General features: G+C 34.5%; 1 protein-coding gene across 1 annotated transcript in view; it reads left to right on the top strand.

Moving 5' to 3' along the window:
• Positions 1–19364, top strand: part of SEC24B (SEC24 homolog B, COPII coat complex component) — a 148714-nt gene that overhangs the window by 124258 nt on the left and 5092 nt on the right. Inside the window, exons 12-22 of the mRNA XM_042780928.1 lie at positions 4799–4917; positions 5528–5583; positions 5830–6036; positions 8135–8258; positions 8826–8984; positions 9659–9832; positions 10871–10981; positions 12442–12617; positions 13206–13343; positions 14077–14181; positions 15185–15277. Of these exons, the coding sequence (XP_042636862.1) occupies positions 4799–4917; positions 5528–5583; positions 5830–6036; positions 8135–8258; positions 8826–8984; positions 9659–9832; positions 10871–10981; positions 12442–12617; positions 13206–13343; positions 14077–14181; positions 15185–15277 (1462 nt within the window). The remainder of the gene's footprint in view (positions 1–4798; positions 4918–5527; positions 5584–5829; positions 6037–8134; positions 8259–8825; positions 8985–9658; positions 9833–10870; positions 10982–12441; positions 12618–13205; positions 13344–14076; positions 14182–15184; positions 15278–19364) is intronic.

Below are 19364 nucleotides of genomic sequence, written 5' to 3'. Positions count from 1 at the left end.
ATTTAAGAACAAAATGACAAAAGAAAAATTAGAAATGATTCTAAATCTACAGATAGAAATCCAGAAGATTAATACTAAATGTCAGAAATAGATAACACATTGAAAGGGCAAAGGTAGAAGAATTGATGCAATGGATGACAGAATTAATGAGATTGAAGACAAATACCTGAATACTTCTTTGGGATCAAGCAGAAAAAAGATCACAACAAAAGGAAGAAAGCCTAAGGTCCATGTGGGTTACCATCAAAAGGAATAACCTACGTGTCATTGGAATTCCAGAACAGGAAGAGGAAAATAAAACCACTGAGAAAATTGTCGAAGATTAACTGTTGCAAGAGAACTTCCCTGATCTGATAAAAGATGAGAACATATCCATTCAGGAAGTCCAGTGAACCCCAAACAGGATAGACCCCAGAAGAAAATCACCAAGACCAAAGAGTCATCAAACTCACCAAAACCAAAGACTAAGAAAGAATCATGAGAGCAGCACAGGAAAAACGAAAAATTACCTATAAGGGGTAACCAGTAAGACTAAACTCGGATTTCTTGGCAGAAACCGTGCAGGCGAGAAGACGGTGGGATGGTGTATATAAAACCCTGAAAGAGAAAAATTTCCAGCCAAGAATTATGTACCCAGCAAAATTGTCCCTCAAATATGATGGTGAAATTAGGACATTTCCAGATAAGTAGAAATTAAGGGGATTTGTTAAAACCAGACCAGCCTTACAAGAAATGCTCAAAGGAGTCCTTTGGACAGAGAAGCAACAACAGCCAATAACAACTGACCATTAACACACATAATGATATAACCCATAAACCAGTCCAGCTATGGAAGTATCCAAAGAAGCCTACAAGATTGTAAACAGGGAACCAGAGATACCAACTGACAAATGAGGACAACTATAAACCAAAAAGAGGAAAAAAACTGTGTCATTACAGAACTTCTCGATGGTAGGGATGTCAAGACAACTACAAGATAGGACTGACTGTTCTAAACTTGGGAAGAAAACTATAAATCACAGGGTAACCTCAAAGAAAAATTATAAACCTTCGCATCAAAATAAAAAAGAGGACCAGCACAAATATTTAGCAAATACTAAAACAACAGCAACAAAAGAAGTGATAACACGATTCATAAATAACATGAGCTCAGCATAGAAAATTATATGGAACCAAGAAATCGACACCACGATAAAGCACATAACAAAAATGACACAACAAATTTATATTTGCCAATAATTACATATCTGGCAAGGGACTTATCTCTAAGATTTATAGAAAACTCCAATGCCTCAACACCAAAGGAATTAACAATCCAGTTGAAAAATGGGCAGAAGACATGAATAGACACTTCACCAAGGAGGATAGTCAGGTGGCCAGCTAATACATGAAGAGATGCTCACAATCATTGGCCATCAGAAAGATGCAAATCAAAACAATGAGATACCATCTCATCCCAGCACTGATGCCAAGGTTCAACAAGACAGAAAATAACAAATACTGGTGGGGATATGGAGAGATTGGGACTCTCATACACTGCTGGTGGGACTGTGAAGTAATACAGCCACTGTGGAAAGCAATATGGTGATTCCTTTGAAAGCTGGAATTGGAGATACCATTTGACCCAGCAATCCCATTACTAGGTATATATCCTAGAGAGGTGAGAGCCAGGACAGGAACATATATATACACACTCATGTTCATTGCAGCACTATTTACAATAGCAAAAAGATGGAAACAACCTATGTGCCCATCAGTGGAAGAGTGGATGACCAAACTATGGTACATACACATAATGGAATGCTGTGCAGCACTAAAGAATAATGTAGAGTCTACAAAACACTGCATAATATGGATGCACTTGAAGGATATTATGCTGAGGATAAATATAGTATTAGTTTGTTGTTGTGGAGGGTCAAGGAATGATTCATATATGGAGGGCAAATTTCTTTGTTGTTTGCCAGGCATGGGAGGGGAGAGGAACCCTGCAAAAAAAAAAAAAAAAAGCATTAACTCATGTCACTTTAGTTTTGTGTATTTTACTGTACATAAATTATATTTCAATAAAGGAGCTCTGGTAGCATAGTGCCTAAGGCACTTGACTGCTCACCAGAAGGCTGGTGGTTCAAACCCATCAGCCACTCCTCGGAAAGAAGGGTGGGCAATCTACTTCCGTAGTGATACTGCCTCGGCAACCCAAGGAGGGGTCGCTATGAGTCGGGTCCAACTTGACAGCACATAACAACAACAACACAACAAAATGCATTTAAAAAAAAAAAAAAAGTGAAGCTTCCAAATCTCTGGAAAGCAAATTTATTTTTACATTTCTTTTTTTGCTCCAGCACTCCAAGAGATATGACATAACATTGTCAGTAAGAATAGTTCATTACTGCAGTGGTTCTTGACATGTGTAGAGATGTCAGAAGTATTCTGGGTGATTCTAGAAAGTTCTAGCCCTCCTCCAATTTGAATTTTAAAGCCCTTACTCTTTTGAATGCTAGGTCTAGTCCCCATAGTCTGCTTATCATTATCCTATGACTGAAAATGATAACATTGTTAAGATGAAAATACCCAGAGATTTTGAACGATTTGCTTTTAGATTCTGTTTGTAGCTTAGGAGTTTTCATGTATTTCCCCTTGATCAAAGTAGGTACCCTTATTTTCGCCACAGCTACTTACTTCAGAAATAGCTTTAGTAAAGAGTGACAAGGGAAGACCACTCAGTGCAGAGAAAGCCTTTTTAAGGCTTTAAAGAGTTAGCTTGCTGGAAAAACGTAAGCCTCAGAAATAAGAACAGCTGTGACAAATTATACAGAGATGAGTGACTGCAAATTGAACAGATTACACAAAAACAAGATAAAATTGGGACTAGAAAATAGTTTTTTAAAAAATGTTTATATTTGATTATAGGAGAAAAGAGAAGCATTGGGAAATTTTTTTAAGTAAATGTGACAGTGAGATGGTATAGGCTTTGTTATATGTATTTTCACCACAATAAAAAATAAATAAATGTGATAAGATAGCAATAATATAGTAAGATGTTTTTGGAAAGAGTTCTGGACACTTCTTTTGAAAAAGCTCATCTCAAATTTGAGGTTAGGATAAGCCAGTTGTCTCTGTTCTAATGGGTATCAAACAGCCCTTATTAACCTTAGAGATCTTGGTGAAGTGTAGTTAACTTACAGAAACATTATCAATCTTGACCAGTATTGGTAAGCTGAACAACCATATAATTTGTTTCATTCTGTTTTCTGAAATGCTTTCTGACCTAGCTTGGAAGCTATCTGAGCAGCCTGAACGATCGTGCATAATAGTAATAATGCTTATTGCTTTGATGAATGTTCTATTTTGGCATCCTTTAATATTCAGAAACATCGTAAAGGCATTGCTAAAGAACAAAATGCATAAGTGAAGTCAACATAGTTGATGGTACTCAGAAATATACTCAAGAAGATATCCGTATCAGTAAGGAAAGTTTGACAAATGATGATTTTTAAAAGATCAATGATAGATGAAATATTTTTATATCCTTAAATGTACTTTTTATTTAGAATTTTACACTTTAAAATCTGCTTTGTGTTATGTTCAAGTCTTCTCACAAAGTACTCATTTGTCATTCTGCCGTTTAGGTTTAAACAGAATGTACTATTGTAACATGGGAACTAAAAATATGAATAACTTTTCACTTAAAAGAGTGTGTTTCCAAGGAGGCTTGCAAGAATTATCTGATTGTTTCTTTAATCATTTCATATTTAGTTTTGATTCTTACCAAATACTGACTCTGGTAGTTAGGGTTATGTGTCCCCTTGGCTGGGCTTGAATTTGAGTGGCTGGATAGGATAGCTGGATGTAGTTATTCAACTGGTAATCAACTCCATGGTGGAATCTACTGGAGCAGCTGAGTTGCTCCTTGGGGATGTGGTCTGCTTCCAGTATATAAGGAGAAGCACTGAGAAAGGTCTCTGCAACTTTTTGGCAATGCTTGGACCCTGCATGTAGCCAAGTCTTCAGTCAGCAGCCTGACGTGTTTCCTGCCAATTTCAAGACTATCTCTGGACATGAACTAGTAACCTGCCATGTTGCTTGGTAATCTTGGGAGTGTGCCATTTTATTTGTTGACCTTGGGTTTGTCAGCCTCGGCAGCCAGCAACTGCCTGAGTGAAGAGACACTTCTAGTGGGCTGGGAGCAGGAGGCAGAGCTGAAGCCCAAGGTTGAAGGGCCTTCACCTAGCCCCTAGAACTTGGCACTTTGAACTCAGACTTCTAGTCTCCTAAACTATAAGAGAATAAATCCCTATTTGCTAAAACCATCCCATGTGTGATATTTCTGTTAGACCATCACAAGATAGCCAAAACACTTACATAGTTCAGTTTTCTGTGGTATGAATGAATTTTAAATACGTAATTTTTTCTAAAAATGGAATCCTTGCCCTTTTCTAATGTATAGTAGTTTAGTTTAAAGGATAATTTTTCTGCCCCTTATTTAAAAAAAAAAGTATATTTAATAAGTTTACAGAGCCCTGGTAGCACAACTTGGTTAAGCACTTGACTGCTAACCACAAGGTTGGTGGTTTGACTCCACCAGCAGCTTTAGAGGCATGGCACTCTGCTCCTGTAAAGATTATAGGCTAGGAAACCCTGTGGGGCAATTTTTCTCTGTCATCCAGGGTCTCTCTGAGTCAGACTCAACTCAGCAGTATATAACAACAACAACCACAACAAAAAAGTTTACCATTTTTATTTTTGAAATAAACTATGTTGTTGAGCACTTGGAATGTAAAATTACTTTTTCCTTTAGGCTTCCTGGAGATTCAAGAACAAGAATAGGATTCATGACCTTTGATAGCACTATTCATTTCTACAACTTACAAGAAGGATTATCACAGCCTCAGATGTTGATTGTGTCTGATATAGATGGTAAGAAGTGAGCAAAATAAATCTTTCTAACTATAGACTTTGGAATTGGGGCTTTTGTATTTTACAGTATAATCTGTTGTATGTTGCAAGAGTAATTTAGTATACTCTTGTATTCATTTTTAAATAATTATATATATATCCCTCTAAAATACTTCATTCTGAGTACATCTGTACATGTGTGTGTCCCCCTATACGTACACACTCACACGCCCCACATAGACATATGTGTATCTAATATACAGAGAGTTTATATAAACATAAGGAGCTCTGGTGGAGCGGCACCTAAGGCATGTGACTGCTATCCAGAAGACTGGCAATTTAAACCCACTGACTGCTCCACAGAAGAAAGATGGGGCAATCTACTTCTGTAAATATTTACTGCATTAGAAACCCAGTGAGGGTTACTATGTGTTGAAATTGACTCAATGACAATGGGTTTTGTTTTGTTTTTTCATAAGAAAACAGTGTGTGTGCATAGATATATATAATACATATTTAATACAGCAGTATTATAGTACACATTACATGTGTGACCTGATATAAACTAAGCTTTTTAAAAAATAATTGTTTCTATTTGATTTATTGATGAAAATACATGTTTTCCACACAGATGTTTTCCTGCCTACACCGGATAGCTTACTTGTGAATCTATATGAAAGTAAAGAGGTGAGATTGACTTTTTCTTAAAATATTAAAATACTTGTTATTTTAACCATCTACTAAAATGCTTAGCATTTTTTTCCTTGGTATATTAATATTGCAAACAAATAATGTAGGTAGCATATCTGTTGACTCCTCAGTTAGAGTTCCCTGAAATGACCTGCAGTGGCATATAATACAATCTGGAATGTTTTAAAGAGAAATACTGCCTTACCTTCTCAGTAATTCAACTTTTAATCTTTGTTTTCCCAGCTTATAAAAGACTTATTGAATGCATTACCAAATATGTTCACCAATACAAGAGAAACACACAGTGCCCTTGGTCCTGCGCTTCAGGCTGCCTTTAAATTAATGTCTCCAACAGGTGGCCGTGTGTCTGTATTTCAGACACAGTTACCTTCCATGGGTGCAGGACTTCTACAGTCCAGAGAAGACCCCAATCAGAGATCGAGTACAAAGGTATTTTATATTAGTTTCTCTATCATATTCAAGATGGTAGTTTCTACCTGTAGATTCTAATCTTTTGTCCATTATGCTACTTTTCTACTTCATTAATAATAATAATAAACTAGTAAGAGAATTTAACTCAGATTATCTTTTGGTTTTTGCATTGCAGTGTGATCTTTTTATTACTTTGTTTGCAAGTCATAAAAATTTAGAAATTATTTACTCAGACCTTCTCTTTTAAAGATGATGAAACAGGTTAAAGTGTTTTGGTAAAGGTACATAACTATTTAATGGTAAAGATGTGACTTGATTTTCTGACTCCAGTGTACTTTTGTATTACATAAATGATAATATTTACCAATTCTGAAGGTGATAGAGTTTAGCATGCTCAAAATAATATCCTTTTAAAAAGTGCCATATGTAGGATGAGCAAAATTTTATACTATATAGATTTTAAGTATAAATTTTTGAAAAATTTATTTAATTATCAAGGTAATACAGATCAGTGTATAAAACTTAGTGGAAAAAATTATCATCAATCATCTCATGCTTATGATACTATTTAGTGGTATACACATAACACAAATAAGCATAATTGAGCTTTGTACATGTATTTTTTTAACTGACTTTTTCCATTGAAGAGCGTATTGTGGACATATTCTAACATTCCTAAAAATTCTCTAAAAATGTAATAATATTTAGTAAATATGAAAAGTACTCTATTTAACTGCCCTGCAGTCATTGAATACTTACGTTGTCTCTGTATTCGCACTATTAAAAAAAAAAAAATATGAGGCTAAACATTACTTGGATTTTTCATGAAAGTGTAGTCCGGGTGTTTTCATCCTTTATTTCAAGTAATATATGAATGTGAACATTCATCATTGTTTTGTATGTGAATTCTGTCTGACCTCAAACTGTGTATGAGAAAATACCATTAAAACTAGTTACAAGTTTGAATTAGATAGGGTTTTTATAGTGTCATAAATTTTAGTCACTTGTTCAATTTTTCCTTAAGGTAAATTCCTAGAGGTGAAATTACTGGTTCAAAGAGCATAAACTTTATATTTAAATTATTAATGTATTTTACTTACTGTTTGTTTTTTTAAATCAATATGCACTCGTAGTCTCTCATCCTCTAGTCACCATTATATATCATTGCTTTTTTATTCTTTACCAGTTAGCTAGAGAATGATGTCATATTTTAATTTTTGAAGAAATTGTACTTTTAAATTCCTTTTGAGAAAAACTCTAATTTTCAAATAAATTAGGGCAAATATATATATTTTTTAATTCATTAACAAGTATAGCTAGCATTCAGTTCATTGCTCTAATAGTTATAGAATACAAAGAATTTTGAACAGAGAAAGCTGTTATATATGTACTGAATTCTTTGATACAATTTTTTTTTCTCATTTGACTTTCAAAAATATTCTCTGTCTGTCTGGACTTCAGAAGCTTAAGTATCTGCTATACATATTTCTACATATCTGAATAAAGTCTATTATAATGATAATATTATAATTAAAAGGATTAAAACATTTTGTAGTACAATATAAATTAATGATTAATAACTTGAAGCCTCTGTCTTACATTTTTAACTCTTTTGGTCTTCAGTGCCATTGCCTCAGCTCAAGTTTCCTTATACTAATAGGAAAAAAAATCTTCCTTAATTTGTTACTTTTTCATGTTGTTATTTAATACTATGCAATTACGGTTGGAATAATGGTTAAACAGCACTCACTCTGGTCAGACTGCTTGGGTTTGTAGTCTAGTATCCATCAGTCGATAGCTGTTTAATCTTGGTCAATTATCGTGTGTCTCAGTTTCCTCATCTATAAAATGTAGGTAATAAAACCCCTGAGATATATACCAGTATGAGGATAAAATAAGTTAATTTATATAAAATATCTCAAACAGTGCTGGTATACAATAATTGCTTTATGAATGCTGTTATTATTATTGGAAATATGCCAGCGCCTGGGCATTGAAAAAGCTCCTTGGTTTGGTAGGGGACAAAGGATATCTTCTTCCTTATTATAAGAGAGCAATAGAAATATGTGCATAATTAAAGTTTCCTAGCTGTTACTTTGTGATCTGTTTTTCTTAGATTGTACAACACCTTGGCCCTGCAACTGATTTTTATAAGAAACTCGCTTTAGATTGCTCAGGGCAGCAGACTGCAGTGGATCTGTTCCTTTTAAGTTCACAGTATTCTGATCTTGCTTCTCTAGGTAAGGAAATATGGTTGGTTTTATGCTTTTACATAAACATTTTTAACACATGATTAAATCTAAACTTACCCACTCTCAGTATTTTGGGTAGCAAGGCATGTGTATTAAAAGATAGTATCCAAGAAAATTATTTGTAAACTGTGAAAGCACCATGTTGTTGTCATTGTTGTGTTGCCATTGAGTCTGTTCAAACTCATGGTGACCCCATGTGTTTCAGAGTGGAATTGCTCCACAGAGTTTCCTTGCCTATAACCTTAATAGAAGCAGATCTCCAGACCATTTCTTCTGTGGTACTGCTGAGTGGGTTCTAACTCCCAAACTATAGGTTAGCATTTGAGGATAGATGTACTGTGATTCACTTACCATTCTGCTCAACAGTAAACTTTATTATGTAAGTTATATTTAACAAATGTTTCTGTTTGCTCAGATTTATATATTCCTTTTTGACAGCCTAGGTTTTCTCATTATAATGTAAATTTCTTCAAAATGTAGGATCTGTACTACAATGTGGACAAGTAGAATATTACTGTTTCTATAGCTAATACTTTTTACAATTTCTCTCTAAAGCTTGTATGTCCAAGTATTCTGCAGGGTGCATCTATTATTACCCATCTTTCCACTATACTCACAATCCTTCACAAGCAGAGAAGTTACAAAAAGACCTAAAACGTTATCTCACAAGAAAAATTGGATTTGAAGCTGTTATGAGAATAAGGTGTACTAAAGGTATGAAATTATAAAAATTATGCTTTATGCTGCACACTTGTGTCGCAGTTAACACCCATGATGAAGACTTCTTATAGAAGATTTTACTGTTTGATCCAGGCAGTCGCCTGCTGTTTTAAGTGTATATACTTGTTACTTAATTGTTACCCAGTTATTTTTATATAACTTGAGAGGGCAAAAGTAATGATTTACCCATGTTGGAATTGATTTTAAAAGGAGAATTAAGGAAATAGGAAAGATCTTAAAATCGTCAAATTAAGGTTCTTTGCCCGCATAAGCATTTAAATAATTCTCAATATACATTTCTTTGGTTTTGTATGAATATTTGCTTGAGGGATTCTATTCCCTTACTTTAAACCTAAATTGAGTTGCACAGTAACCCTCATTTGTTTAATTTTGTGTGTTTGTTCATTGTCTGCCTTAAAATCATATGGGAAAATACAAGATTAGTAGTTTTCAATACAATTAAATACACAGTCTAACTTCTATATAACCTACATTGGTTTTGTGAATTAGTATTTTAGAACCTCAATCCTTACTCTAACCCTGCCTTCTCCATTAGTTATCCTTTTGATTCAAATTTAGAGGCATCTTTGTTTTTTAAAAGTAACTTTAGCCTGAGGTAAACATAGTAGGGTTATTTCATCTTTTATATCTAGTTTTCTGCTTTCTAGGTCTTTCAATGCACACTTTTCATGGAAACTTCTTTGTTCGTTCTACTGATTTGTTATCCCTGGCCAACATCAATCCTGATGCTGGATTTGCAGTACAGCTATCGATTGAAGAAAATTTGACAGATACTTCATTAGTGTGCTTTCAAACAGCCCTATTATATACATCAAGCAAAGGTAACATTAATAACAGAAATAAAATATAGCCTGCAGTAGTAATTCACCCCTCTTTTCACATGCTTGTTAGTGAAGTGGGGAAAAAGAATGAACATACAGTGGGAAGTAATAGAATGTGCATTATTTACTCAAATATATGTTCTTTTTTTTAACTCTTATTTTTGCAACTTAAATAATATCTTCTTGACTCCTGGAATTCTTGTGTTCCCAGGCACATATGTTTCTAGTAAAAATCTCATGCTAAATCTAGCTGTGCCATCCTTAGCATTATTTCTTGCCCTGTAAAATAAAAAATTCTTCATAGCAGTGAAGGCATACATTTATTATTTATTTTTCTTGTATTTAACTATTGTATATAATTTAAAATGAGTGACATGAAAATAAAAAACAAAACCTGATTTTCAATTCGATACATAATATATTGTATGTTCATAGTCTGTCTTCAGGAGCTCTGGTAGCTTAGTGCCTAAGGCACTTGACTGCTAACCAGAAGGCTGGTGGTTCAAACCCACCAGCCACTCCTCGGAAGAAAGGTGGGGCAATCTACTTCCGTAGTGATACTGCCTTGGAAACCCAAGGAGGGATAGCTATGAGTCAGGTCGGACTCGACGGCACATAACAACAACAAGAAGTCTGTCTTCAAAGTTGGAACATTTATCTGTTGCTATAGAGTTGACTCTGACTCAGGGTGACCCCTGGCACACACAAGGTGTGACAGAGTAGAACAGTTTTTAGTGGTTGAATCTCAAAAGTTGAGCTCCATGCCTTTCTTCCAAAATGACTCTGGGTGAACTTGAACCTCCAACTTTTTGGTTAACAGCTGAGTGCATTAACTGTTTGCACCACCGAAGGACTTCAGAGAGAGTTTCATTTTCTTTAAAACCTGTTAAATGTAAAGCTTTGTTTATACATTTCAAACTTTTGTTGCTTGTTTAATCTAGCCAAAACAATAACTTGAATAAAATTTTGGCCTGTTCATTTTATTTATTTCTTGGTCTAATATATTTTACAATGACATTTGTTCATTGTTTTGTTTAGGTGAACGGAGGATCAGAGTACATACACTTTGTTTGCCAGTGGTAAGTTCACTAGCAGATGTATATGCTGGAGTGGATGTACAAGCTGCCATCTGTCTTCTAGCAAATATGGGTGAGTGAAAAAGTGAGGGAGCCCATGAAGTGTAGTTTTCTATCCTAAAAGCTGAAGTTTGGGGCATTTTTTTTAATCCTAGAAATCCCTTATTTTAAAAGTATTTGTTCTACATTTACAGCTGTGTGAATTAATTAGGCTGTTGTATTTCTTACTAATTCTTTACTTTAAAAATCTTTTGGAGATTCATAATTACTAAAACTAGTAACAACCCAAATGTCCTTCAACTGATGATGTATGGACAAACTGGCACATCCATACAATGGAATGCAACTCAGCAATGAAAAAGAATTAACTGTTGATTCATGGACAAACATGATGACTTATTTAGCATTATGCTAAGTGGAAGAATGTAGACCTAAAAAAATACATACATTTGATTCCCTTTATATGACATTCTAGCAAAGGGAAAATTACAGGGATGGAGACTAGATAAGTGATTGCCAAGGGTAGGGAGAAATAGAGGAAGAGTTTTACTACAAAGTGATTTTTAGGTAGTATGGAATTGTTTCTGTATCTTCTGGTGGTGATTGTATGACTGCATTTGACACATAACGACCATAGAAGCATACACCAAAACATTAAGTTTTATTGTATATAAGTTAAAAACAGAAAACAGTCTTTTAAGGAATTAATATAGCATTGAGGGTTTTTGTTTCGTTATTTAATGAACTTAGACGTGAAATGAACCTTGCTATTTCCCAAATAATCTTGACGAAAAGCAGTCAGTGTTACTCATTTCATGGAGAATTAAAATAGCATTTACTGAAGGATCTCAATTTTAAGAGTTATTTTATATCTAGATTTCAAATTAATTATATCCTCATAGGATATAAAAACCTTGATGGTTTTTCAGTGTAATTTTATTTTTAATACTTGGGCATCTGGATAGATTATCTCTATATTTTAGTAAATTGTGTACTTGCAGAAAAATAAATTTGATTCTGAGATCTGGCTCCCACTGTCTGAGAAAGCCTATGTTCAGTTTGCTCTGTTTTATTTATTGACATGAGAATGCTTTGACAAGGAAGGTTTTAGAGGATCATAAGAGATATCTCAGATTGAGGAATTTACATTTGTTGTACAGGAACAAATGATAAGTTATACTTGGGCTTTCATTTGAGTAATGGAAGTACCCCCAGGGCTTTCTCAGAAGTAGATAGATGATACACATTCTCCAATGTTAATAGTGGCTTAGTGTTTTCATACTTGAGAGATTAAAAAATAAGTAAGTACAGAAGATTGTAGACTTGTTCAGGTGTCCAGTTTATTCAGTCAGATTTAGTTAAGAAGCTCTGTGTGATAAGACATTTGTGAAATGAGGGGACAAGTGAAATATGTATATTTTTATCCAACAATTGGAATTTTTGTTTTTTTTAAGTAACACATGGAAATGTTATCTCTTACAGCATTCATTGGAATGTAATGGCTAAATATCTTTTTATTTTGGTTGATTATAGCTGTGGATCGATCAATATCATCAAGTCTATCAGATGCAAGAGATGCCTTAGTGAATGCGGTGGTGGATTCATTATCTGCATATGGCTCAACTGTCTCAAATTTACAACACTCTGCACTGATAGCACCCAGCTCCCTCAAGTTGTTTCCTCTGTATGTTTTGGCTCTTCTCAAACAGGTAGCTCTCTATGTACAATTAAATGTAATGAAGTTTTTCTTTTAATTTTCACCTACATAGGTGAAAAATGAAATATAGATTTTTAAAAAACAGTTAATTAGACATTTATGCTATTTAGCATTTGAAGAGTTTTGAAGAATAGGAAAAGATCAGCAGAAAGCAGAGGTGTACAAATGCGTGACTCTTATGAAACCACATGCCTTCTTTCTTTAATATGTGTGAGCAGTTTGAATAATGATGTGATCATAACACATTCTTGATATATGTTTCTTGAAAGAGACTCTAAGGCAAAAATCTAATATTTATTGAACATCTTTCTCTGTGTCAGACCTCCTGTTGTATAGGTAATAACCATCTAATTCACCCTTACAACAGCTTACAGAGATTATTTTCCATTTTCCTTCTGATAACAGTATAGCTCAGAGGAGCTACATAACTTGCTCAGTGTCACATACCTACCTATTATGTGTCAAGTCTGCCTGACTTTGAAGTCCATACTTTTTCCATGATTGATAGTATATATTTGTTTTAGTGTTTTTCCACTGTACTTCTATTTTACTTGAAAAACTTACATATTTTTTCTTGCAGAAAGCGTTTAGAACTGGTACAAGCACACGCCTGGATGATCGTGTGTATGCCATGTGCCAGATAAAGTCACAGCCACTTGTTCATCTAATGAAAATGATTCATCCTAACTTATACAGGATAGACAGATTGACAGATGAGGTAAGACTTTTTGTGCATTTGAAATTTTTTGATCTGAATACAGATGAGTGTCTTGATTCTACAGCTAATATGATAATGTATTATCAATAGTTCTTTCCCTCTTTATGGTAGTAACACATTAAATAAGAACACTAGCTATGGATTTGATTGGGTGGTAGGGTATCAGATACTATCTATGGTTATTGAGTTTTCAAAATTGGTTTTATATGGGAAGCAATTCACTTTCTAGGTTTGTATATAATATTTGTTACAAAGCTAACTTATAGAGTGAATATTTCCATCTATGTTTTGTAGATACTATTTCTGATATGATCAGATTGCAATTTTGATCATAATGTAAACCAGATTTGGTATTCCACTATATAATTCTAGTATGCAAATATGTATTGTTTTCTTTTCTTCCTTGTGTTTGAAATCTTTTCTGTATTATCTTACTAGAGGAACATAAAAAACTAGCTAGGTATGCGGTAGACTCAATTGTTTTTTACTATATCCGGACCCCAAAAGATAAATGTGACAGCTTGTTTTACATATTCATGGTTTTGCCTTTACAATTTGAATATATTTGACTCTCTTGATTGCATAGCCATGATGATGATGTATTAATCAATAATTGTTTACATTCTACAAAATTCTCAAATGTCATTTTTCAGTATTTCATAAAGATAAATGGCCATTCGTTTTCAAACTAATGATAGCAATAAAAGCTCATTCACATTCTTTTTCTTTTCAGGGTGCAATACATGTTAATGACAGAGTAGTTCCTCAGCCACCTCTTCAAAAATTGTCTGCAGAGAAGCTGACAAGGGAAGGAGCTTTCCTTATGGACTGTGGCTCTGTAAGCACCTCTTCTCATAAAATTTAACACTGTGCCAGCTGGCAGAAGGAGAAAACTTACAGAGTCCAGCTCTATTATCACAGAGCAGGCAGTGAAAGGTACACTAGGAACTGAGAGGGAATAAAGTGGTAACGCACAAAGGTCAATTTATTTTAGACTTTTGTAGTTGGACATAATTTACTTATCATAGATTAATACATTTTATTATTATGTATTAATGAACTTGGTTATCATGGATTATATGTGCTTGATAAAGAGGTATGGTTCTGCCTTCAAGGACTTTACCATTTAGAACCATAAAATTCAAAGGGACCGCAGAGTTTATCTACTTCAACTTACATCCATTGTCAGAAATCACATTGATTGAGTGCAGGAGTCATTGGGTGGGTGGTGGTAAAGCGTGTCAGCATTTCAAGATAGCCTCATAAGTGATGCTCTTAGGAGAAGGAAAAGGATTTTAGTAGACACACGAGAGGGGGAAATCAATGAGTTAGAGAGACAGTCATTGAAATAGTTTATAGAATAAATCAGTTATCCAGTAAAGCATTACATTCCTATTGAGAAAAAATTCAGGAAGAAAGTAAAATAAATTTTAATGGAAGCATTGAAATTTCAGCAAAGGTGATGTGAACCACTCTCAATTCCTAGATTTAGATTCACCATGTATCAATTACAGGTTTTCTTTTTATTTTTATGTTTCTTCCTACTTTATTGGAAATTGTACACTTTACCTCTTTTATGCATGATTATTTTTGGAAGGCCCTGGTTAAGCACTTAGCTACTAACTGAAGGGTCAGTGGTATAAGCCCACCAGCAGCCACATGGGAGGAAAGACCTGATGATCTCTCTCCCTAAGATCGTAGCCTAGGAAATCCTATGGGGCAGTTCTACTTCAAAACTCTGTGAGTTGAAGTCGATTTGATAGCACACCATAGCAACAACAGCAGCATAGCTGCTTGACTGATTGGAGAGTGTTAATATTTTGTTGCTTTTTTGTTTTTAGATTTTATACGTTTGGATTGGAAAAAGCTGTGACAATAACTTCATAGAGGATGTGCTTGGATATCCTAATTTTGCATCCATACCACAGAAAATGGTCAGTGGATTTTATACAACATTTTGTTTTTAATTTTTTAATTGAGATAAAATTCACACAACAGAAAATTCACCATTTTAACCATTTTAAAATATAAAATTCAGTGCTTTATAGTATGTGCACAGTGTTATGTAACCAACAGAACATTTCCATCACTCCCAAAAATAAACCCTTAACCCTCGATTTCCCCTCTCCCTACCCCCTAGCACACACTAATCTACTTTAAGTTTCTGGATTTGTCTGTTCTGGACATTTCACATGAATTGAATCATAAATTATGGTCTTTTGTGTCTGGCTTCTTTGACTTAGCATATCTTCAAGGTTCATCCATGTTAGAGCATATGTCTGTACTTAATTCCTTTTTTGTAGCTGAGTTATATTCCATTTTATGTATATACTACATTTTTTTTAGTCCATTCACCCAATGTTGATGGATATTTGGGCTGTTTCCAGCTTTTGGCTGTTGTGACTAAAGCTGCTATGAACTTTGTGTGCAAGTTTTTGTGTGAACGTATATTTTCAGTTCTTTTGGGTGTATGCCCTAGCAATGGAATTGCTATGTCAAAAGGTGACTCTATGTTTAACTTTTTTAAAAACTGCCAGACTATTTTCTGAGAACTTTTACTTTTCATTTAAATTATTTTGCTGATAATGTACCAAAAGTGAATGATCAACACTGGCACTGAGAAACAGAGAGAGAGAGAGATACACAGGAGGTATAAGCAACAAAGATGAACCTTTTTGTGTATACAGTACTATGTTGTCAGTGATGGCAAGCATTAATCTACAAGTAGATACATGGGTGGGTAGGCTGTGTAAATTTTTAAAACATAAAAAAAAAATTTTGCTGATAATAAACAATTTTTTCAGTCGGCCTTTACTGTATGTGTGTTAACTAACACCAGGGAAATATTCTGAAAAGTTGTATTTAATTAATGATAAAGGCTTCCTTACTCTTGAATACTGTAAATATGTCACTTCTATTGGAATTTATATAAATTCAGTGTAATGTCTATCACAGTGTTTTGTTTGATTGATTTTGTGATTTTGTTTTGTTTGTTTTTGTAATTTGACAAATTAGCCCCAGACTTCATATATCAGAATTAACAAGTGAGGATAATAGCAGAAGTTTGAAAAGAGAATAATTTTAGTGAATGAGAAAAGCATATGATAAATAAGTACAGCTAAGTAAAATAATAAACCTTATTTCAAAGCTGTAGTTATTTAAGTACTATGATGTTGGCACAGAAAATAGATCAGTGGAGTAGAAAGGAATTCAGATATAGATCTAGTTCATGAAAATTACAATGTGATAAAGATTGTATTTCAAATCATTGTGCAAAAAATGAAATAGCATATATACAAAACCAACAACCAACATTATTCGCAATGAAAGACTGAGAGCATTCGCCTTAGAATGGGAATGAGACAAGGATATCCTTTATTACTACTCTTATTCAACATTATACTGGAAGTCATAGCCAGAGCAGAGACAAAAATGGGAAATAAAGGATATCCAAATTAGAAACGAAGAAGTAAAACTCTTCTAGTTCTCAAATGACTCGATCCCATTTTAGAAAATTCTAGCGATAACACAGAAAAGTTACTGGAATTAATAGAAGGATTCAGCAAAATGTCAGGTACATGATCAACACAGAAACCAGTTGGGTTCCCCTATAGTAATGAGGAAGACTCTGAAAAGGAAATCAAGAAAACTGTGTCATTTAAAGTAGCCCCCAAAAGGATGAAATACGTAAGAATAGGTATGTAAAAGACTTATACGGGGTAACATGTAAGGGATATATATGAGGAAAACTATAAAACACTACTGCAAGAAACTAAGAGAGATCTACATAAATGGAAAAACCTTCCATGCTCATGAATAGGAAGACTTAACATTATAAAAATGTTGATACTACCCAAAGCGAACCATAGATAAAATGCAATCCTGATCCAAATCCCAACATTCATTAATGAAATGGAGACACTAATCTCTGACTTTATAAGGAGAGGAAGGAGGCCCTGAATAGCTAAAACAGTGTTGAAGAGCAACAAAGTAGGAGACCTTACACATCCCAATCTCAAAACTTACTGTGCAGCCATGTTAATCAAAGCAGCCTGGTATTGTTCAATTATAGACGCATAGACCATTAATGGATAGAATTTGGAACCCAGAAGTAAATCCATCCATGTATGAGCAGCTGATCTTTGACAAAGTGTTGAAGTCCATTCAGTGGGGAACAATCAGTGTTTCTAAAAACTAGTGCTGGCAAAACTTGATATCTGTTTGTAGAAAAATGAAACAGGATCCATATCTCACACCATACATGAAAACCAACTCAAAATAGGTCAGAGACCTAAGTGTTAAAGTTAAAACTATAAAGTTCCTGGAATATGACATAGAAACAAAACTAGCGGATATAATTTTCAGTATCAAACACAACTAAAAATGCACAAATGACAGAAAATAAGTTAGATAACTGAGACCCCCTAAAAATTAAATACCTGTACTCATCAAGATGTATACAAGAAAAGGAGCTCTGGTGACGTAATGCCTAAGGCATTGGACTGCTAACCAGAAGGTTGGTGGTTCAAACCCACCAGTCACTCCACAGAAGGAAGACCAGGCAATCTATTTCCGTAATGATTTACTGTCTCAGAAACCCAAAGGGGGTCGCTATGAGTATCATCGATTCAATGGCAGTGAGTTTTTATGCTCATCAAAAGACTTTACCAAAGAGTAAAGAGAGAACCTACAGACTGGGCAATGACACATCTGAGAAGGGTCTAATCTCCAAAATACGTAGAAAACATCAACAACTTAACAAAAAGATAAATAGTCCAATCAAAAATTGGGCTAAGGACACTAACAGACATGTCACCAAAGAGGACAGTCAGGTGGCCAACAAATGCATGAGAAGATGCTCACGAGCATTAGCCGTTAGAGATATGCAAAGTATAACTACAATGTAATACTTTCTCATTTTTGCAAAAATAACAGTGATAAAAAACAGAAAACAACAAATGCTGGTGAGGTTATTTGAGAAATTAGAACTCTTCTACATTGTTGGTGGGATTGTAAAATGCTACAGCTACTATACAAAACAGTGTGGCACTTCCTTAAAAATCTAAAATAGGAATACTTTATGATCCAGCAACCCCAGTCCTAGGTATATATCCAAGAGATATAAGAGCAATGATGTGAGTACACATATGCACACCCATGTTCTCTGCGGTATTATTAACAATACCAAAAAGATGGAAACAACCTAAGTGCCTATCAGTGGATGAATGGATAAACAAACTGTAGTGCATACATACAATGAAATACCATGCAACTATGAAGAAAAATTAGTCCATGAAATATTTACAAGGTAGGTGAATTTGGAGGACATTACACTGAGTGAGATACCACTCCTCCCCACCCCCCAAAAAAAACCCCACTGCCATTGAGTTGATTCTGACTAATAGTGACCCTCTAGGACAGAGGAGGACTGCCCCATAGAGTTTTCAAGGCTGTAAATGTTCATAGAAGCAAACTGCCTCATTTTTCTCCCACAGAGCAGCTTGTGGGTTCAAATCACAACCTTTTTTTTAGCAGCCCAATGCCTTAACCACAGTGTCATCAGAGCTCCTTGAGGGAAATAAGTCAATCACAAAAGGACAAGTATTATGTGGTCCGCTACTATAAAAAGTCAAGAGTAGATATCCACACAGAAAGTGATGTTCTTTGATAGTTACCAGAGATGGGGGAAATATTTTCTACATAGTAGACACTTATTATTTTCGGTGGTGGGAAGGCAATACCAAATAAGTCCACACAACTGGAGTAAGTAAATAAAGACACTTAAGATGTACACAAGAAAAAGACAGATACGTATGCTTACATGTGTATAGGAGGCATATGCAAGTAAATGCACATACACATATCTGTAAGCATATTTAGCACATTTGTATGTGCTGCAGATATATCCATAAATATAACAAAGTATATAGGACAACTTGTGGGATTGGTTTACTGGATTAAAAGGCTTAGGACCATAGTCTAGGGGGACAACTTGGTCAATTAGTGTAACAGTTCATAAAG

Source organism: Orycteropus afer, unplaced genomic scaffold (assembly GCF_000298275.1).
Source record: "Orycteropus afer afer isolate SDZICR_OR568_19922 unplaced genomic scaffold, OryAfe1.0 scaffold00071, whole genome shotgun sequence".
NCBI classification, from domain to species: Eukaryota; Metazoa; Chordata; class Mammalia; order Tubulidentata; family Orycteropodidae; genus Orycteropus; species Orycteropus afer.
Note: the sequence above shows the minus strand (reverse complement) of the source record. Positions and strands in the feature narration are given on the sequence as shown.